Raw genomic sequence first — 22,302 nt, forward strand, 5'->3', positions numbered from 1 at the left:
ACTATAAAAGATACATACTGCTGCTGCTAAGTCGCTTCAGTCGTGTCCCACTCTGTGCGACCCCATAGACAGCAGCCCACCAGGCTCCCCCGTCCCTGGGATTCTCCAGGCAAGAACACTGGAGTGGGTTGCCATTTCCTTCTCAATGCATGAAAGTGGAAAGTGAAAGTGAAGTTGCTCGATGGTGTCCGACTCCTAGCGACCCCATGGACTGCAACCTACCAGGCTTCTCTGTCGATGGGATTTTCCAGGCAAAAGTACTGGAGTGGGTTGCCATTGCCTTCTCTGAAAGATACATACTATCTTTTTCATATTTAGGACTATCTCCCCAAGAAAATTCCCGGAGGTAGGATTTCTGGATTAGATGATGGGAATAAGCTTATGACTGGAGACGCACATATTATCAGAATGCTTTCCGTCGATAGGCACTAATTACTATCTGCCTGCTTGGCAAACTGATGTTTAAAATTCTTTACCTGTTTGAGGGGTGAAAAGTTGACTTCTATAACTGTTGCATTAAAAAAAAATGACTTGAAATTATCTGGCACTCATATGTATTTATACTTTTCTAAAGTTTTCATTCTCAGTTTTTGTAAACTCTTTGTATACTAAAGGTCATAGTCCATCTACTTAGGATGCATACTTTTTAGTTTCTAGCTAGCCAAGTATTTATAAACTTCTTGTATTTCCTGGTAAATTGTGTATTCATGTTTTGTTTATTTGTAATCTGAATATTTTTCATCTAGTGAGTATAAACTCATAATTTCTTGTAAGTATTTTGCCATGCCTTTTATAGTTGTATGTAGTGTATGGTATATGAAGTATACCTTTTGTGTTTTTATGAGTATCAAAATTTCAGCTTGTATAGATAATTATTTTGCTTTTGTGATTTCTTCATTTGTTTCAATATGTAGAAAAATGGTTCAGAAAGCTGTACACTTATTTTTTTAATTTCTGGTCTGTTTTTCCATTATCTTTTACATTAGGAATTTATTTTAATGAAAATGTGTGGTGAGAGGTTAGATTGATTCTGCTCTGAGTAGAATAGAATATTCCAGTACGTTTATGGAATTGATCCATTGTTTCATGATTTGTTATGTCTCTTTTGCTGTATGCTTAATAGCTGTATATAATAGTACTTGATTTCATTGTTTTCATTGATTTAGATATCTTTACTACTAATATCACTCATTATTATAACTTCATAGTATTTTGGTATCTGATAGGGACCATCTTCCCCCCACCCTCCAGAGCAGACATCTGTTTACCTCTCTGTCAAATTGTCAAAGAAATCCTGCTATGCTTTTGTTGGGAGTGTCATTAAAATTCTAAGTTAACTGGGGGAGAATTGATGTCTTTACAGTAATGTATCTGTGTATTAATACCAGGCATATATTTTTCTTAACATTCGAGTGTGCATTTATTATATAGATCATAACAAAGAGCTAAAATTTTGTCTTTTTTTTCTTTAAAGGACTTTGGGTGTCCTTGAAGCTATTGCCAGGAGACCTCACGCAAGTTCAGAAAAATTTTTCACACTTGGTTGATCGATCCACAGCTATCGCACGGAAGATGGGCTTTCCTGAGATAATCCTTCCAGGTAAATGCTTTGCTTGATTCACCTGTTATGCATCCTCTAGGACTTTCTTACATGTAGCCATCACTTTAAAAAAGTTTTTTTATTCAAGTGTAGTTGCTTTACAATGTTGTGTTAATTTCCACCGTACAGCAAAGTGAATCAGCTATACCTATACATGTATCCACTCTTTTTTGGATTTCCTTCCCATTTAGATCACCACAGAGCAAGGAGTAGAGATTCCTGTGCTATACGTAGGTTCTTGTTAGTTATCTGTTACACATAGTATGGATAATGTTTGCCTAGAGAATTCCATGAACAGAGGAGTATGCTGCTACTGCTGAGTCGCTTCAGTTGTGTCCGACTCTGTGCGACCCCATAGACGGCAGCCCACCAGGCTCCCCCGTCCCTGGGATTCTCCAGGCAAGAACACTGGAGTGGGTTGCCATTTCCTTCTCCAATGCATGAAAGTGAAAAGTGAAAGTGAAGTTGCTCAGTTGTGTCTGACCCTCAGCGACCCCGTGGACTGCAGCCTTCCAGGCTCCTCCGTCCATGGGATTTTCCAGGCAAGAGTACTGGAGTGGGGTGCCATTGCCTTCTCCCAGAGGAGCATAGTGGGCTATAGTTCATGGGGTCGCAAAGAGTCGGACATGACTGAGCAACTTAAGACACATATGCACAGATAGTGTATATATGTCAATGCCCATCTCTCAGTTCATCCCAACCCCTTCCCCCTCTAGGTGTCCATACATTTGTTCTCTATGTCTCTGTGTCTATTTTTGCTTTATAAATAGGATTATATATAACAGTTTTTTCCAATTCCACATATATGTATGAATATGATTTTTGTCTTTCTTTTTTACTTCACTCTATATGACAGTCTCTGGGTCCATCCATGTCTCAACAAATGACTCAACTTTTTTTCCTTTTTATGGCTAAGTAATATTCCATTTTATGTATGTACCACATCTTCTTTATCCATTCCTCTGCTGATGGACATTTAGGTTGTTTCTATGTCCTGACTATTGTAAACAGTGCTGCAGTGACCATTGGAGTGCTCTAATGGGACCCTCGAGGCAACATAGATCAAATTTCATCATTTACAAGTTGCAGTTTCTTAGAAAACTACCCAGTATGCAAGCCCAAGAGAGCGCTTTTAAAAGTAACTCAAAATTTTCTCTTTGCTTTCTCTTCCTTTGTGTTCTGCACAAGTCCTTCTGAAATACTTCCTAGACCACCCATTAAGTAGCACTAAATAGCTGTATCTCTGTCCCGAGAATTACTTGCTTCATCTGCACGTGCCTCTTCTCATGATGACATCAACACTGTGGGCTCCTTGACAGGAAACTCCAGCAAGGTGCCCACTCAGCTCAGACTCAGCTGGACCTCCTGCTCCGTTGGCTTTAGCTCCAGCTGTGTTCCTGGCTTTCCCCTTACTTGTGGTGATAGGAATGTAAACGTTGTGCAGTTTCCTACTGTAGTTTCATCTTTTTTGCCACCACGTGATAGTGATCTGCATATGTATTCTTGAGAATTCCTTAATTTGACCCATTTACTTCCTTGATCATTGTAGTGATAAAAGAACATCATCCCCTTGAGGAACTTTATATATGTGTATTATATGATGTAAATCAAATCCCTTATGATTATACAGTGGATGTGAGAAATAGATTTAAGGGCCTAGATCTGATAGATAGAGTACCTGATGAACTATGGAATGAGGTTCGTGACATTGTACAGGAGACAGGGATCAAGACCATCCCCGTGGAAAAGAAATGCAAAAAAGCAAAATGGCTGTCTGGGGAGGCCTTACAAATAGCTGTGAAAAGAAGAGAAGCGAAAAACAAAGGAGAAAAGGAAAGATACAAACATCTGAATGCAGAGTTCCAAAGAATAGCAAGAAGAGATAAGAAAGCCTTCTTCAGCAATCAATGCAAAGAAATAGAAGAAAACAACAGAATGGGAAAGACTAGGGATCTCTTCAAGAAAATCAGAGATACCAAAGGAACATTTCATGCAAAGATGGGCTCGATAAAGGACAGAAATGGTATGGACCTAACAGAAGCAGAAGATATTAAGAAGAGATGGCAAGAATACACAGAAGAACTGCACAAAAAAGATCTTCATGACCCAGATAATCACGATGGTGTGATCACTCACCTAGAGCCAGACATCCTGGAATGTGAAGTCAAGTGGGCCTTAGAAAGCATCACTATGAACAAAGCTAGTGGGGGTGATGGAATTCCAGTTGAGCTATTCCAAATCCTGAAAGATGATGCTGTGAAAGTGCTGCACTCAATATGCCAGCAAATTTGGAAAACTCAGCAGTGGCCACAGGACTGGAAAAGGTCAGTTTTCATTCCAATCCCAAAGAAAGGCAATGCCAAAAATGCTCAAACTACCGCACAATTGCACTCATCTCACATGCTAGTTAAGTAATGCTCAAAATTCTCCAAGCCAGGCTTCAGCAATATGTGAACTGTGCACTTCCTGATGTTCAAGCTGGTTTTAGAAAAGGCAGAGGAACCAGAGATCAAATTGCCAACATCTGCTGGATCATGGAAAAAGCAAGAGAGTTCCAGAAAAGCATCTATTTCTGCTTTATTGACTATGCCAAAGCCTTTGACTGTGTGGATCACAATCTGAAAGAGATGGGAATACCAGACCACCTGATCTGCCTCTTGAGAAATCTGTATGCAGGTCAGGAAGCAACAGTTAGAACTGGACATGGAACAGACTGGTTCCAAATAGGAAAAGGAGTACGTCAAGGCTGTATATTGTCACCCGGTTTATTTAACTTATATGCAGAGTACATCATGAGAAATGCTGGACTGGAAGAAACACAAGCTGAAATCAAGATTGCCGGGAGAAATCTCAATAACCTCAGATATGCAGATGGCACCACCCATATGGCAGAAAGTGAAGAGGAGCTCAAAAGCCTCTTGATGAAAGTGAAAGAGGAGAGTGAAAAAGTTGGCTTAAAGCTCAACATTCAGAAAACGAAGATCATGGCATCCGGTCCCACCACTTCATGGGAAATAGATGGGGAAACCATGGAAACAGTGTCAGACTTTATGTTTTTGGGCTCCAAAGTCACTATAGATGGTGATTGCAGCCATGAAATTCAAAGACGCTTACTGCTTGGAAGGAAAGTTATGACCAACCTAGATAGCATATTGAAAAGCAGAGACAGTACTTTGCCAACAAAGGTCCGTCTAGTCAAGGCTATGGTTTTTCCAGTGGTCATGTATGGATATGAGAGTTGGACTGTGAAGAAGGCTGAGCGCCAAAGAATTGATGCTTTTGAACTGTGGTGTTGAAGAAGACTCTTGAGAGTCCCATTGGACTGCAAGGAAATCCAACCAGTCCATTCTGAAGGAGATCAGCTCTGAGATTTCTTTGGAAGGAATGATGCTAAAGCTGAAACTCCAGTACTTTGGCCACCTCATGCGAAGAGTTGACTCATTGGAAAAGACTGTGATGCTGGGAGGGATTGGGGGCAGGAGGAGAAGGGGACGAAAGAGGAGGAGATGGCTGGATGGCATCACTGACTCAATGGACGTGAGTCTGAGTGAACTCCGGGAGTTGGTGATGGACAGGGAGGCCTGGTGTGCTGCAATTCATGGGGTGGCAAAGAGTCAGATACGACTGAGTGACTGATCTGATCTGATCTGATCTGATTACATAAAATATAAATGTTAAAACACAAATATGTTGTATATTCATTAGAAAAAATATGAACAATCTTTGGCATGTTAGAAAAATTCTTGAAAACCAAACTGTTATCTAGTGCATAAAAATTCAGGTTTTTTAAATTTTTATTTGTTTATTTAATTTAGCTGCCCTGCAGAGCATGTGGGATCTTAGTTTTCTGACCAGGGATTGAACCTGTGCCCCCTGCAATAGAAGCACAGATTCTTAACCACTGGGCCACAAAGGAAGTCCCCAGGTTCTTTTAAACTAATTGAAACTCTTGTTCCTCCTTGGTGAAATTAAGGAGCAGTAATAATTTGATGGGCTCCCTGGTGGCTCAGTGGAAAGAATCCGCCTGCCAATGCAGGAGTCGCAGTTCAGTCCCTGGGTGGGGAAGATACCCTGCAGGAGGAAATGTCAACCCTCTCCAGTCTTCTTGCCTGGGAAATCCCATGGACAGAGGAACCTTGTGGGCTACAGTCCATTGGTTTGCTAATAGTTGAACACGACTGAGACTGAGCATGCACACACAAAATAATTTGATGGCCTCATGCATTTGTATACATAGTGAGTACTAAAAGAATATTTGTGGAATGAAGAAATGAAAGAGTTCTAAAATGGAGATCATCTTCTTCTTTTCTCACGAATAGTAGTTTTCATCTGCTTCATCTACAGAGCTGTTTCACCCTAATACATTTTCATCAACATTCTTGGAAAATGTTTGTCTTCTTGCTGTTTATAAAAATAAGTATTGGTATTCTTCCTGTAACTGATGGCCGTTTTACTGCTTCAGCAAGACCGAAACCTAAAAAAAATGTAATAGATGAGTTTTTTCTTTGGACAAAGTGAATTTACATTTGAAATCTGTCTGGAAAGAGTCCTTCTACTTAATACTATTAGTTCATGAACTGCCAGGGCTATAATAGGCTTTAAAAATCATCCAGAATGATGGTTCTCAAATGTAAGTCATTGGTTCACCCAGTCAGGATTACCTGGGTGATATTAAAATACAGATTCCCAGACTTTCCCAGACTCTGATTCAATTTGTAAGACCCGGGTTCTCCAGGTTGTTGTTTAGTCGCTGAGTCTTGTCTGAGTCTGCCATCCCATGGATAGCAGCACATCAGGCTTCTCTGTCCTTCACTATCTCCTGGAGTTTGCTCAGACTCATGTCCATTGAGTCAGTGATGCCATCTCATCCTCTGTCGCCCCCTTCTCTGCCCTCAGTCTTTCTCAGCATCAGGGTCTTTTCCAATGAGTTGTCTCTTTGCATCAGGTGGCCAAAGTATTGGAGCTTCCACATCAGTCCTTCCAATGAATATTCAAGGTTGATTTCCTTTAGGATTGACTGGTCTGATCTCCTTGCTGTCCAGGGGACTCTCAAGAGTCTTCTCCAGCACCAAATTTGAAAGCATCAGTTCTTCAGCACTCAGCCTACTTTATGGCTCACCTCTTATATCCATACATGACTACTGGAAAATCATAGTTTTGACTGTATGGACCTTTATTGGGTTCTCCTGGGGATTCTGGTAATTGGCCAGGTTTGAGAAACATGGATCTGGGCCAACATCCCTCACTGGTGTCCTTTTTGTCACCATTTGAACAGGCTCCAGAGTCATCTTTAATTCTTCCCTCTACTGCACTTTCCCTCATAGCTAAATTCGTGGAAACAATTATATGCTCTCTGTTTTCTCACCCGTCAGTCTCTCTCTGTCCAGAATGGCTGTCACTACTCACGGAAAGATTACAGCGTCTCTAAGTCCAGTGGAGATTCTTAGCCTGATGATCGTCTCTGGCTGGCATATGACACAGTTGCTCACTCCCTCTTTTGGAATGTTACCACACACTGTTGGTGATGCCACACTCTTCTCTTTTTTTCCTTCCCCTGGCTTCTCTCCCAGGATTCCTTTGCCAACTTATTATCTTCGACCTCACCTTTAAGTTTCTCAATATTTGGTCCTTATGCCCTCTCTTGGTTTGCTTGTGCTGCATGACAAAGAACCACAGGCTGTGTGGCTTAAACAATGGAAGTACATGGGACTTCCTTGGAGGTCCAGTGGTAAAGACTCTGTGTTTCCAATGTAGCAGGTGAGGATTTGATCCTTTCTTAGGAAACTAAGATCCCATATGCCATGTGGTGTAGCCAAACAATAAAACATAAAAAATGAAAGTATAGTTTCTTATAGTTCTGGAGGCTGGAAGTCAAAAATCAAAATATCTGTAGGGTTGTTTCTTCGGAATCCTCTTCTTGTTTACCGGTTGCCGCCTCCTTACTGTATCCTCATACTGTCACCCCTTGCTCTGTGTGTTATCTGTGTCCTATTCTTATAAAGGTATCAGTTATATTGGATTAGGGCTTACCATATGACCGCCTTTTACATTAGTCACCTCTTTAACATGTGAATTTGAGGGAGGGGGACACAGTTCAGTCTTTAACAGGTCCCCTTTCTTTCCTTCTGCACGCTGTCCTCTCCCTAGGAGATCTCATCCACTCCTTGTTTTTGTATTTATTTACTTAGCTGTACTGGGTCTTAGCTGCAGCATGTGAACTCTTAGTCGTGGCATGTGGGACCAGTGATTGAACCGGACCGTGTGCTTTGGGAGCTCTGCACTACCAGGGAAGTCCTCATCCATTCATTTTGCTTCTGTGTGTTAGTTGCCTATAAATCCCAATCTCTAGTTCTAAGACCCTTCCTTTAATCAGAGGTGGGAAGAGGATCTTCTCTTCCCACCCTCAATTGGATCATTCTTTCTCTTTATTTCTTAACTCAAAATCTGCACCTGGAACTTGCCATCCTAAGCATCTGGGCCTGACTCTTTTATTGTGTTTTTATCTCAGAGAACAGCCCCTCATCCATCCACTTGCATAGACAAGAAACCTGGAAATCACCCTTGACACCTCCTTTCCTTCACCTCACACAGGATTGAGGGAGAAGATCCAGTTTTCCCTTTGAAAGCCTCTCAGCTCCACCCCCTTCTTTATCCAGCTGCAGCTCCCTAAATTGTAGCTATTGTCTTCAGTTCCCTGGACAACTGCCATGTCTTCCTAACTGGTTTCCCTGTTCTGTTCTTTCTACTTCATTCTCCACACAGTAGCATGAATGGTCGATTATAAATGCCTTTCTGATATCGTCACACTCCTTCCTTTCTGAAAACATGTCAGTGACTTCTGTTTATATTCAGGATGAAGATACAAATTCTTCTGTTGGCCTCAGGCAGGCTTATGTCTGTCTCCATAACTTCATCTCATACCAGATTTCCTTCACTTGAAAGCATCATGGATATGTCTACTACCTCTGGGCCTTTGCACATGCTATGTACTCTCCCTTCTGCTCTCATTCCTCCACTATCAGCCCAAAGGGTAGATTCCCACACCGTCCATTGATTCTGACTTTATAATGATGCATCTCATCAGATGATGGTCTGAGAATGCTTCTCTTACCCACCAGACTATAAGCTGCTTGAGAGCAAGGCTGTGGGTGTATGGCTGACTGTTGTCTCCCAAACACCTAGCACAATGCTTCATAACAGAGTCTGTGCTCAGTCTGTTTTTCAAAGGAGTAAATGAATATTATTTCATTTCACTGTACCTTAATTTACTCAACCATTTCTGTGGTTGGAAACTGAAGATGTGTCAAAGTTTTCACATTAACAAATAATACCACAATGAATATCCTTATGGATAAATCATTGCTCACATGTTTTTTTGTGGTATAGTTGATATACTATATTATATAAGTTTCACGTGTACAACAGATAGCACTAAACTGTACTTCAGAGACACTGTGCTATGTATGGAGAGGTAAAATGAGGTAAGCTATTGGGAACAATACATATAAAAACTCCTAGGTAAATACTTTATTACAAAGTCAGAGCATTTTGTATTTTACATATAATTTACATCTTATTACACTCTGAAATTTAAAAATGACTCCAGGTAGCACCACTCACAGGATGGCTTGCTGTATTGCAGGAGATGTTCGGAATGATATTTATGTTACCCTGATCCATGGGGAGTTTGACAAGGGGAAAAAGAAGACACCAAAGAACGTGGAGGTGACCATGTCTGTCCATGACGAGGAGGGCGGGCTCCTGGAGGTTAGTGATGTTCCCGGCAGTCCCGCTGCCGTCACACAGTCCTTTACAGGACTTCAGGTCTGACGTTAATTGTTCTTCACTGTAGAGTGGATTTGGTGTTTCACAAGAAAAACGTAGGAAGCCCATTAAATTTGTGAATAGCAGTTACCAGTTTTATTAATAAATTCACATAGATTCTTAATTTTATTATTTCTCCTGTGCTGAGAAAGACCTCAAGCCACCAGGATTTCAGGTGTACATTTCTAATGTAGCGATTCTCTCTCTCTCTTTATTGGTTTATTTTTGGCTGCACTGGGTCTTCATTGCTGCACACAGGCTTTCTCTAGTTGCAGTGAGTGGGGCTACCCTTTCTTGCAGTGTGCAGGCTTCTCATTGCAGTGGCTTCCCTTTGCAGAGCACGGGCTCTTGGGTAGAGTAGTTGAGGCACATGGACTCAGCAGTTGCAGCTCCTGGGCCTAATGGTTGTGGTGCATGGGCTTAGTTTGTGCCAAGGCATACGGGATCTTCCCAGATCAGGGATCAAATGCATGTCTCCTACATTGGCAGGCGGATTCTTTACCACCAAGCCACCAGGGAAGCCCCTGATGTAGAGATTCTTAATCATTTTCAAGTAATTTAGACCCTTTGAATCTTATAAGGTCCTCCTTTCGATCTGGAGGGTACAGGTCCTCCACCTGAGCGAGCTGAACCAGTGGACGTGTACTGCTTAGAGCTGTTACACTGGAAGGGCTCTTGGTTTGAGGTCAACTACCACGCTTTTTAGTTTTAGAGATCATCAAACTGCAGCCCAGAGAGGATAAGGTGTTCTCTCAGGGAAGCACAGGACCCAGAGGTGATGCAGGAAACAGACACAGGTGTCCTGACTTCCGGTCCATTGTTCCTCCCACAGAAGTTAAGTCTTGATTCTGACGTCATGGAGGAGGATAGGCAAGGGGTGGTCACGACAGGCTTTTACTGCCCAAGTGACCTCTGGCTCCTCTTGTGTGAGCCATAGTTACCTGCTGGGGAGTCCACTCCGTTCACTGAGTGCATCGTGGTGGGGGCACAGCAGAGTACACCATCCATCACTTCCTGGGGATGTGCTTGTCTTCGAAGGAATCAGTTGTTTAAAGACAAGTTGTCCTCTGCATAGAGGGAGAAGCAGAATGCCGTGGGCCACAATGTGGGAGTCATTTCTTTGTGCTGTTAGGAGAGCCCTTTCGCCCCAAGAGTTCAAGTACACATCGTGGCTTTGCTAACTAGCTTGGAAATACCTCCATGGAGGCCTGACTCTACTGCACTAAGTGGTTCCTTTCTAGGAAGAGCCACAACCCTAAGTTCTAGTGGACACACCACACCTATGTACCAAGTCCTTAGAACAAGAGTGTAGACAGGACCTCACGCGGCTTTACGTATGCAACGTGCTTAGCTCTGGGTCACCCTTACTAGACCTCCATTCGCTGAAAGAGGAAAGAAGAAAGGAAGGAAGGACAGTATATGGTTGCAATGGAAGAGGGAATAAAAGTTCTAGCAAAGAGGAATGTTAAGCTGGTACTGCCTGCCTTAGCAACTATGCATCGAGATACTTGGACCCTCAAAGTGCTAGAAACTCACCCTCTCTTTTTTTTAGTATATAATTTAATTAATTTATTTATTTTTGGCTTTGCTGGGCTTTTCTCTAGTTTGTGGTGTGTGGGGGCTACTCTCTAGTTGGGGTGTGCAGGCTTCCCATTGCAGTGACTTCTCAGGTTGCGGAGCACAGGCCCTAGGGCATGCGGGCTTTAGTAGTTGTGGCACATGGGCTTAGTAGCTGCGGCTTGCAGACTCGAGAGCACAGGCTTAAGAGTTGCGGTGCCTGGGCTTAGTTGCTTTGTGGCATGTGCGATCCTCCCAGATCAGGGATCAAACCTGTGTCTCCTGCATTGACAGGCAGATTCTTTACCAATGAGCCACTGGGGAAGCCCAAAACTCAGTCGTTTTAAATTAATTTCTTTTATTGACATATGGTTGCTTTACAGTGTTGTGTTCATTTCAGGTATACAGCCAAGTATCTATCTATACAGCATTATCTATCGATCATCTGTGTATATTCTTTTTTAGATTCTTTTCACGTGTAGGTTTTTACATCTTCCGTATAGTTCCCTGTGCTGTACAGTAGGTCCTTGTTACCTATTTTATATAGAGTAGTGCATATCTTTTCATGTCAAGTTCCTAATTATCCCATTCCTCAACCTTCCCCTTTGGAAACCAGGAGTTTGTTTTCTATGTCTGTGAGTCTGTTTGCATTTTGTAAATAAGTTCATGTCTGTCATACTTTAGATTCCACAGAAGAGTGATGTCATATTTGTCTTTCTCTGACTTACTTCACCACTTAGTATGACAGTCTCTAGGTTCATCCATGTTGATGCAAATGGCATTATTTCATTCCTTTTTATGGATGAATAGTCTTCCATTGTATACATGTACCACATCTTCTTAGAAAGTCATCTCACTCTTCACCCCAGAGGTAATCAACTTATGGATGCCAATGTTAAGACATGCGCTAGCCATGTGGAGTACCCTGAGTGTCTAGATAATATTATCACCTCCTCATTTTTTCTTTCCATCCAAAGAAAGCGATTCATCCTGGTGCTGGATATGAAGGCATTTCTGAGTACAAATCAGTGGTGTATTATCAAGTCAAGCAGCCCTGTTGGTATGAGACCGTCAAGGTGAGAATGTGCTATCAGTAACTTCTATCATATATGAAACCTCTTTTAGATTCCTTTCTTCTTTTTTTAAATTAGGATATAGTTGCTTTACAATGTTGTGTTAGTTTCTGCTGCACAGTGAAGTGAATCAGCTATATGTATACATATACCCCCGCCCTTGACCCTTCTTCCCACCCCACTCCCCCATCCCACCCCTCTAGGTCATCGCAGAGCACTGAGCTGAGCTCCTTGTGCCATACAGCAGCTTCCCACTAGCTGTATGTTTTACACGTGGTAGTATATATATGTCAACCTCAATCTCCTGATTCATCCCACCCACTTTGTCCACACATCTGTGCTCTATGTCTGTGTCTCTATTCCTGCCCTGAAGTAGGTTCATCTGTATCATTTTTCTAGATTCCACATATATGCATTAATATACTATATTTGTTTTTCTCTTTCTGACTTACTTCACTCTGTTTGACAGACTTTAGATCCAAACACATCTCCACAAATGACCCTTATACCCACCAGTGATTCCTCCTTTATCCTGAAGTTTTACACAGGTTGCCTGCAGTTTGCCATAAGAAATGAACTGATCATCGTAATTCTTTAGAAGAGCATTTCTCTTGCAGAAACTTCAGAAATCTTAAATAATGTTCTAGTTTGTCAACGTGTTGAAATTTGGAGAAAAACTTGTGGTTGTAATGATGTAAGAGGCTGCCAAGATGGTCCAGCACCAAATGGAAATTTTCACACTTTTGTGAGCAGTTTCCTAACATTTCTCTCCTTCTTGGCCTCTAACCAAGTTTGCTGGGTCTCTTTTCAATTTAATTACGTGGTTTTCAGATTCCAAAGTGCTCTTGAAATCAGTCAGCTCATGTGAGCCTTGCAATAGCTCTGCAACTGAAATGGTCTGAGTTACAGTACCCCTTTTTTTGTTAATCGTTCACCACACTCAGCAGCATGGGGGATCTTAGTTCCCCCACCAGGAATCCAACTTGGGCACCATCTGCATTGGAAGGCAGAGTCTTAATCACTGGACCACAAGGGAAGTCCCAACAGTAGCCCTTTTTCTAAAGAGGTAACGGAACTCAGAGCAGTGAAGCAGCCATGTTCCTCTAGCTGCTCTGTGTAAGAGTCTACACTAGAGCCCACTTTTTCTGAAACCTAGGCTCCATTAGCTCTTTCTTTTTTTATTATTTTATAATTGAAGTATAATTTATTTACAGTGCTGTGTTAATTTTGGCTGTACAGCAAAGCAATTCCATTATCCATATGTATTTGTAGTTTTTGTTTTTGTTTAGTCACTAAGTCATATCCAACTCTTTGTTACCCCATGGACTGTAGCCTGCCAAGCTTCTCTGTCCATGGAATTTCCCAGGCAAGAATACTGGAGTGAGTTGCCATTTCTGTCTCCAGGGGAGCCTTCCGACCCAGAGATAGAACCACATCTCCTGCATTAGCAGGAGGATCCTTTACCACCGAGCCACCAGAGAAGCTCATCCATACACACACACATATTCTTTTGAATATTCTTTTCCATTATGGCTGAGATCAGGATGCTGAATATAGTTCCTTGTGCTGTACAATGGGACTTTGTTGCTTATCCACATTGACTTTCTGATTGTCAGAGTCTTAAAAATTCTCCACAGAAAACTAAAAAATAATTGCCCATGTATCTTAATTCAGAAGTAACCATCCTCCACAATGGTTGGAGGCATAATAAATGCACAAAGGTGGGCACAATAAAGGACAGAAATAGTATGGACCTGACAGAAACAGAAGATATTAATAAGAGGTGGCAAGAATACACAGAAGAACTATACAAAAAAGATTTTCATGACCCAGATAACCACAATGGTGTGATCACTCACCTAGAGCCAGACATCCTGGAATGCAAAGTCAAGTGGGCCTTAGGAAGCATCACTACGAACAAAGCCAGTGGAGGTGATGGAATTCCAGTTGAGCTATTTCAAATCCTAAAAGATGATGCTGTCGAAGTGCTGCACTCAACATGCCAGCAAATTTGGAAAACTCAGCAGTGGCCATGGGACTGGAAAAGGTCAGTTTTCATTCTAATCCCAAAGAAAGGCAATGCCAAACGATGTTCAAACTACTGCACAATTGCACTCATCTCACATGCCAGCAAAGTAATGCTCGAGATTCTCCAAGCCAGGAAGTGAACTGTGAACTTCCTGATGTTCAAGCTGGATTTAGAAAAGGCAGAGGAACCAGAGATCAAATTGCCAATATCCGCTGGATCATGGAAAAAGTGAGAGAGTTCCAGAGAAAAACATTTACTTCTGCTTTATTGACTATGCCACAGCCTTTGACTTGGTGGATCATAACAAACTGTGGAAAATTCTGAAAGAGATGGGAATACCAGACCACCTGATCTGCCTCTTGAGAAATCTGTATGCAGGTCAGGAAGCAACAGTTAGAACTGGACATGGAACAACAGACTGGTTCCAAACAGGAAAAGGAGTACGTCAAGGCTGTATATTGTCACCCTGCTTATTTAACTTATGTACAGAGTACATCATGAGAAATGCTGGAGCGGATGAAGCACAAGCTGGAATGAAGATTCCTGGGAGAAATACCAATAACCTGAGATACGCAGATGACACCACTCTTATGGCAGAAAGCAAAGAAGAACTAAAGAGCCTCTTGATGAATGTGAAAGATGAGAGTGAAAAAATTGGCTTAAAACTCAACTTTCAGAAAACTAAGATCACGGTGTCTGGTGCCATTGCTTCATGGGAAATAGATGGGGAAACAGTGGAAACAGTAGAAGACTTTTTTGGGGGGCTCCAAAATCACTGCAGATGGTGACTGCAGCCATGAAATTAAAAGACACTTGCTCCTTGGAAGAAAAGTTATCACCAACCAAGACAGCATATTAAAAAGCAGAGACATTACTTTGCCAACAAAGTTCCATCTAGTCAAAGCTTTGGTTTTTCCAGTAGTCATGTGAGAGTTGGACTATAAAGAAAGCTGAGTGCCGAAGAATTGATGCTTTTAAACTGTGGTGTTGGAGAAGACTCAAGAGTCCCTTGGACTGCAAGGAGATCCAACCAGTCTATCCTAAAGGAAATAAGTCCTGAATAGTCATTGGAAGAACTGATGCTGAAGCTGAAACCAATACTTTGGCCACCTGATGCGAAGAACTGACTGATTTGAAATGACCCTGATGCTGGGAATGATTGAAGGCGGGAGAAGGGGACAACAGATGGAATGGAATGATTGGGTGGCATCACTGACTCCGTGGACATGAGCTTGAGTGAACTCCGGGAGTTGGTGATGGACAGGGAAGGCTGGCGTGCTGCAGTCCATGGGGTCTCAAAGAGTCGGACACAACTGAGCAACTGAACTGAGCCATCCTCCACAATTTTACATACTGAATATGTCTTGAGTCATGCTGTGCATGAAAATTTAAACTAGGAATAAAACCACCGTATGACCCAGCAATCCCACTCCTAGGCATATACCCTGAGGAAACCAAAATTGAAAAAGACACGTGGATCCCTTGTTCATTGCAGCACTATTTACAATAGCTAGAATATGGAAGCAACCTAGATGTCCATCAAGAGATGAATGGATAAAGAAATTGTGGTACATAGGTACAATAGAATAACACTCAGCCATAAAAAGGAACGCATTTGAGTCAGTTCTGATGAGGTGGATGAACCTAGAACCTATTATACAGAGTGAAGTGAGTCAGAGACAGAAAGATAAATATTGTATTCTAACACATATATACGGAATCTAGAAGAATGATACTGAAGAACTTACTTACAGGGCAGCAATGGGGAAACAGACATAGAGAATAGACTTACGGACATCGGGAGAGGGGAGGACAGAATGAGATGTATGGAAAGAGTAACATGGAAACTTACATTATCATATGTAAAATAGATAGCCAATGGAAATTTGCGGTATGCCTCAGGAAACTCAAACAGGGGCTCTGTATCAACCTAGAAGGGTGGGATGGGGAGGGAGCTGAGAGGGAGGTTCAAAAGGGAGGGGATGTATGTATACCTATGGCTGATTCATGTTGAGATTTGATAGATATTTGCATAATAGCCCATTACATAACCACACCATAATTAAACTCTTGCCACAAATTCTCTGCTCTCTACATTACCTCATGCCTCTGTTTTCCCTGTCTCTTCTGTATATATAAGCAGCAAAAAGAAAAAGCTTCCTTTTCTCCAGTATTTTATCTTTTTCTTCTAGTGTGTGTATGTGCTCAGTCATGTCTGACTCTTTGTGACCTCATGGACTGTAGCCTGCCAGGCTCCTCTGTCCATCGGTTTCTCCAGGCAAGAATACTGGAGTTGGTTGCCATTTCCTTCTCATGGGAACCTTCCCGACCCAGGAATTGATCCTGGGTCTTCTGCCTTGGCAGGCAGATTCTTTACCACTGAGCCACCAGGGAAGCCCTTTCCTTCTATTTTAGTCCCTACATGTTACTGTATTCATATACAGCTCGTAGTCTGAAAGGTACAGGTACTGATGTTTTCACTCTGAAGCATCTCCTGCTTCATACTTGAGAAGACACTAGAAATTTGTAGTATCTACGCTTTCAGAATCTATGATAAATAGCAAAGATGATCTCTTGAGCTTCACTTGGTTTTGAGAAATAGCTAAACCTCTCTTGAATGAAGTCCTCCACGAAATCTCACTCTATCACAATGACTCCTTATGACCAGATACTAAAATGGGCCTCATTTTATAAAATGAGCTTTGTGTGCCAAGGACTGAATTAATATAAACTCGTAATTCTGAATTATTATGCAGGTGTCCATTGCTATAGAAGAAGTTACTCGCTGCCATATAAGGTTTACCTTCCGACACCGGTCGTCTCAGGAATGTAAGTATTAGGAGGTCTATGACATACTTTCATCAAAACAATATCTTTCATCAAAAAAACCTCCTGCTTGACAGCACTTTTGTGTGTCTGTAGAACAAGATATTTGGCATCTTTGAGGATTCATTGGTGCTAAGGAAATATTTTTTAATGAATTTTTCTAGGTTTCCAGGATTTGTGTTGTTCATTCTGTATCAGAATTTCCCCAAAATGTGTTCTGTGAGTACTAAGGTTCCCTAAGATGCTAATAGATGCTCTCTGACACAGTGAGTTTCACAGTTGGGTAGAGATAGGAAATGCTTGTGTATTATATTTTCCTCTTAGGCATTCACAGTGTATGTTGTCATATTGCTGAGAAATCCTGAAGCCAGAAAAGTTTTTAATCTCTAGTTTCCCCAATTTTTTTCTAATGAAAGAACTATTTCAAATTTTAGATCATAGTTCATGAGTTGACTTTTCTAAAGTACAAACAGAGGAGAATATTGTTTATTTTCCGATTGATTACAAAGTGTCTGGAAGTGTTGTTCTTATTCAGCACTGCATGAAAGTCCAGTCCTTCCTTCCAAACTGAAATTTTTGACTGCCGTCTGCCTACCAGACTGCCGGCCAGGCCCTCAATAGATAATAGCAGACAGGACTCAGGCACTGCTCTGAAAAGTCTCTGTGATCTAGTTAGAAAGATGAGTATGAAAACAGACGATGAAGGTCCGATCAGTGTGACGTGTTACAGCAGCAGACGTGGAGGTGAAAGCCTAGCACCCAACCCTGCCTGGGGATTTCCTACAACTCCTAAGATTTCCTACATCCTGTCTGAGCCTCGAAGATAGCAGAGGTTAGCCCAGCGAAGGGTGATGGTGGAGAAATGTGTTTGAAAAAGGAAAGGAAGGCTGAAGTGGGAGCAATTATAATATTAAATTGAGCCATCTTAAAGTGCCAGTTTTATAGGTCAGTAACAAATAGTCAAATGTTAGCAATTTCATCCAGTTCTACATTATACTAAAGGAGCATTTCTCAAGCTCTTAGTTTGTACCAGATACCATGTGGTATTTATATTTATACACTGTCTTGTTTAGTGTCTACTGATAAGATCCATACTATTTTATCCACATCTGTACATAAGGAAAGTGAGGCACAGAGATGTTAAGCCCAAGGTTGGGTTTCCCTGGTAGCTCAGCTGATAAAGAGTCCCCTTGCAATGCAGGAGAACCTGATTTGATTGCTGGGAAGATCCACTGGAGGAGGGATAGACTACGCACTCCAGTGTTCTTGGTCTTCCCTGGTGGCTCAGCCAAGTTCGATCCCTGGGTTGGGAAGATCCCCTGGAGAAGGGAACAGCTACCTACTCCAGTATTCTGGCCTGGAGAATTCCATGGAGAAGTCCATGGGGTTGCAAAGAGTTGGACATGACTGAGTAACTTTTACTTTCACTTTGCCCAAGGTCACAGGGCTAGTAAGAACCCAGATTGACACCTCGGCAGTCTGATTCCAGGCAGGCTGGAGCAGAGTCATGAAAAGTGAAGATTCTTTTAGACCATCTTGTAGAGGAGCCATTAAAGAGTGTTGTATAGGTCAGGAGTCCCTAACATCTGGAGTCTAATGCCTGATGATCTGAGGTAAAGCTGATGCAATAATAATAGAAATAAAGTGCACAATAAATGAAATGCATTTGAATCATCCTGAAACCATCCCTCCTGCCCCTGGTTTGTGGAGAAATTATCTTCCATGAAACCAGTCCCTGGTGCCAAAATGATTGGGGATTGCAAGCATATAGGTGGTGGTGGTGATTTGGTATCTATTTATAACAGCTTTAGTCATGGTATCCCCAACCAAACTGGACACGGCCCAAGTGGCCATCGAAAGGAGAACATATGAACAAACTATAGTATAATCTTTTCACAACAGATACCTGCTCAGCCAGTCTGGGGACACACGAGACCTAGCAGAGCTTAGAGTGTGCCTGTGGGGAGCAGGGGCCACGAGCCACCCCAGCCATAGACATCTGAGTAGGGAACATGGTGAGCTCAGAGGCCAACTCTGAAGACCAGGAGGGAGGCCCTTTCCTTCCTCAAGAGGCTGGATTCTCCCTCCCAGATGCCACAAGAAACACATAACCCCTTTTCCTGGCACATTGGCATCTTGGAAAAAGAGAGGAACAGAAACCTTAGATAGCATCACAGCCTTGTTATTGTTCAGTGGCTAAGTTGTGTCTGACTCTTTGCAACCCCGTGGACTGCAGCACACCATGCTTCCCTGTCCTTCACTGTCTCCTGGAGTGTGCTCAAGCTCGTGTCCATGGAGTTGGTGATGCCATCCAAGCATCTCATCCTGTTGCCCCTTCTCCTTCTGCCCTCAGTCTTTCCCAGCATCAGGGTCTTTTCCAATGAGCGAGCTCTTCGCATCAGGTGGCCGAAGTATTGGAGCTTCAGCATCAGTCCTTCCAGTGAATATTCAGGATTGATTTCCTTTAGGATTGACTGGTTTGATGTCCTTGCTGTCCACAAACCTTGAAATATAATAAATAAAATACTTGCTAAGGTACTTCCCTGGTGGTCCAGTGGCTAGGAATCTGCCTACCAATGCCAGGGTCACAGATTTCATCACTGGTCTGGGAAGATCCTACTTGCTGAGGAGCAACTAAGCCCATACACCACAGTTACTCAGCCTGTGCTCTAGAGCCCATGCTCCAAAATAAGAGAAGCTGCTGCAATGAGAAACCCATACACAACTAGAGAGTGGTCCCTGCTCAGCACAGCTAGAGAAAGCCCATGCACAGCATCAAAGACCCAGTGCAACAAAATATAACTAAATACATATATACAGAGTGTACATACATACATACTGAGTCTGTTTTAAAACAGCAGTAGTGAGATAGCCCATGGAATGGTTTGGAAGCATGGCATTTGACCTGATTAGGTTTGATTTTGGAAATTCATACCAAAGAGTGGAGAGATGTTGGGTGATGAAAGGCTAAAGACAGAGAGACCTGTTATGAAGAGCTTATGGGAATACAGGGAAGTGATGAGCGTGGCCTGGACTCAGGAGGGAACAGCAGGAATGGAGAGAAGAGGTGTCCAGAGGCTGTCTGGATGTGGGCTTAGCCTGGAGGTGGGGTCAGTGTCGATACTCGTTGTTCTGATTGGATGTTGGAGTGGATTCTGTTGTCATTCATTCATAAATATAGGAAGAGCAGGGTATGTGTGGGGGGCACCAGAAGATTTCAGTTAAGGAACTGTTTCCTTCAGGGAGGCAGTGACATGGACAATCCATATGGCTTATTGGAGCTCACTGAACTAACTGATGAGTGTGCGGTCGAACACCTGACTGCAGAGCCGTCAGCTGTGATAGCCGTCACTCCTGGTACTCTTCTGCCCCGCTCAGACACATATTCTTGTCTTTTCAGCCAGAGATAAATCGGAGCGAGCCTTTGGCGTGTCCTTTGTGAAGCTGATGAACATAAATGGCACCACTCTGCAGGACGGGAGGCACGATCTGGTGGTGTATAAGGTGGTGCTAAAGAAAGAGACCGAGGACCTCCTTACTCCCTCTGAAAATGATTCTGAAAACTCCTTTTAGACTTTGTGTATAACTATCAGAAACTTCTCTAGAGCTGTATGTGTTCGCACCTACCAGTCTCGAATCCCAGAGGACTGTGGTCACACTAGCTTCATGGACTCCCATCCCCTTCAGTCTAATAAATGATGGTCCTGGGACTTCCCTGATGGTCCAGTGGGGACCGCCAGTCACACTTCCACTGCAGGGGCGTGGGTTCGATCCCTGGTTGGGAAACTTGGATCCCATATGCTGTTCAGCATGGCCAAGAAAAAAAAAAAAATTTTTTTTCTTTTTTTAAAGGATGGTCCCTCCTTCTTCTGCAAATGGCATCATGGAGGTGAACAGCCAGAGGTCGTTCTCTGGCTTTCTGTTCTTTGCATCACCGCTTGTGGAGCGTTGATAACTGCACTTTTGGGCTGGGTTAGCAGGTGGTGGGTGTGGTAGGATGTGGTTTTCATATCAGCATGAGCCAGGCACCGTTTCTGTGCTCTGGGGCCTCTCTTCCTCCGGTATCAGTTTTGTCCTTATTCTTCCATCTGAGTGCTGCAGAGCTCTCATTCCCACTGAGATTTTAGAGTCGAAAGTAGATATTGAGAAGATCTCATTTGTCCAACAACATCAAGGAGGATTTTTTCAGTTGATAGCTTTTCTGAGATGAAGCTGCCTGAAGTGTATTTCTTTTTATAGCTCCTGAGCTCAGAAGTAGTGTTGGAAGCCATGGCTGGCTGTTTCTTCTCAGGGGACCCAATGAAGTATAACTGTGACAATTTACACGTTCAAGAAAACCATCCTTACTCTTTACTTACATATTTATAACACAGACTAGGATACTGATTTCTGCTTCATTACTTATTCCATTTTCATACATGTTTAAATTATTTCTAGGCTCAGATTTTTGAAAAATATCATAACACCTCAGAGTTAGAAGGGATCTACTATAAAAACTTTGTTTCTTATGCTAGAAATACACTGTGCTCACGATAAATATTATTTTATTTGCATCCACGAGATTTTGTCTACTCTCTGGCGTCCCTGACATGCTTCCTTTGCAGGGTGACAACAAGAAGATGGAAGATGCTAAATTCTACCTGACCTTGCCTGGAACCAAGGTGGAGATGGAAGAAAAGGAGCTCCAAGCATCTAAAAACTCAGCCAACTTTGCACCAGCCAAAGACAGCACAAAGGACAGCTTTCAGATTGCCACCCTCATATGTTCCACGAAGCTCACCCAGAATGGTAGGCGTGGTGACCAGAATGACACCAGAATGGGTTTTCTATTGGGTCCTCCTGGGCTCCTTTGTTAAATTCAAGAGACTGGACCATCTGTCTTCTGAGATGGGGTCCTAGGCTTTCTGGATTCTGCTCTTTGCATGATGTTCTAGGTAGAACTATTAGATAGCTAAAGCTTTTTATGAGGCTTCTTTGTCTATCTTTGAACCAGGATGAAAAACCTGGTGTTTTTTAAATATGGTAAAACCTACAAATGTATTCTAATGGAGGCTATAAAATTTGAAGGTCTTATGTTTCATTCCTTCAGTGCAGCAAAGAGCTCTAATACCGTTCTTTGTATAATGTGTGTAATGAGAGATTGTGGTAGCAGGGGAAGGACCCTGGCAGGCAAATATCAGTGCCTTGCTCAAGAAGGATGGCAAAGAGCAGGGAGGATTTCCTGTTAGCCTTTCCATCTGTTGCCATGTAGACTCCTCTTTCCCCATTTTTTTCTCAAGCAGTCAGAGAGTTTTCATTAAAATCAGCTGAGCAGTTCAGAGTCAGCTTTACTTTGTCCCTTCTTGAAATCTGATAGCAATTTTAACTTCTCTTGTGTATATCATGGCATTTGA

General features: G+C 42.4%; 1 protein-coding gene across 4 annotated transcripts in view; it reads left to right on the top strand.

The window, feature by feature from the left end:
- Positions 1-22,302, top strand: part of DOCK5 (dedicator of cytokinesis 5) — a 278,035-nt gene that overhangs the window by 153,988 nt on the left and 101,745 nt on the right. For all 4 annotated transcript variants that reach the window (XM_055578761.1, XM_055578762.1, XM_055578763.1 and 1 more), the window contains exons 13-18: positions 1,475-1,600; positions 9,243-9,367; positions 11,959-12,057; positions 16,840-16,912; positions 20,310-20,413; positions 21,514-21,697. In XM_055578761.1, coding sequence (XP_055434736.1) covers positions 1,475-1,600; positions 9,243-9,367; positions 11,959-12,057; positions 16,840-16,912; positions 20,310-20,413; positions 21,514-21,697 — 711 coding nt within the window. The remainder of the gene's footprint in view (positions 1-1,474; positions 1,601-9,242; positions 9,368-11,958; positions 12,058-16,839; positions 16,913-20,309; positions 20,414-21,513; positions 21,698-22,302) is intronic.

The sequence above is a fragment of the Bubalus kerabau genome, chromosome 4 (assembly GCF_029407905.1).
Source record: "Bubalus kerabau isolate K-KA32 ecotype Philippines breed swamp buffalo chromosome 4, PCC_UOA_SB_1v2, whole genome shotgun sequence".
Taxonomy (NCBI): Eukaryota; Metazoa; Chordata; class Mammalia; order Artiodactyla; family Bovidae; genus Bubalus; species Bubalus kerabau.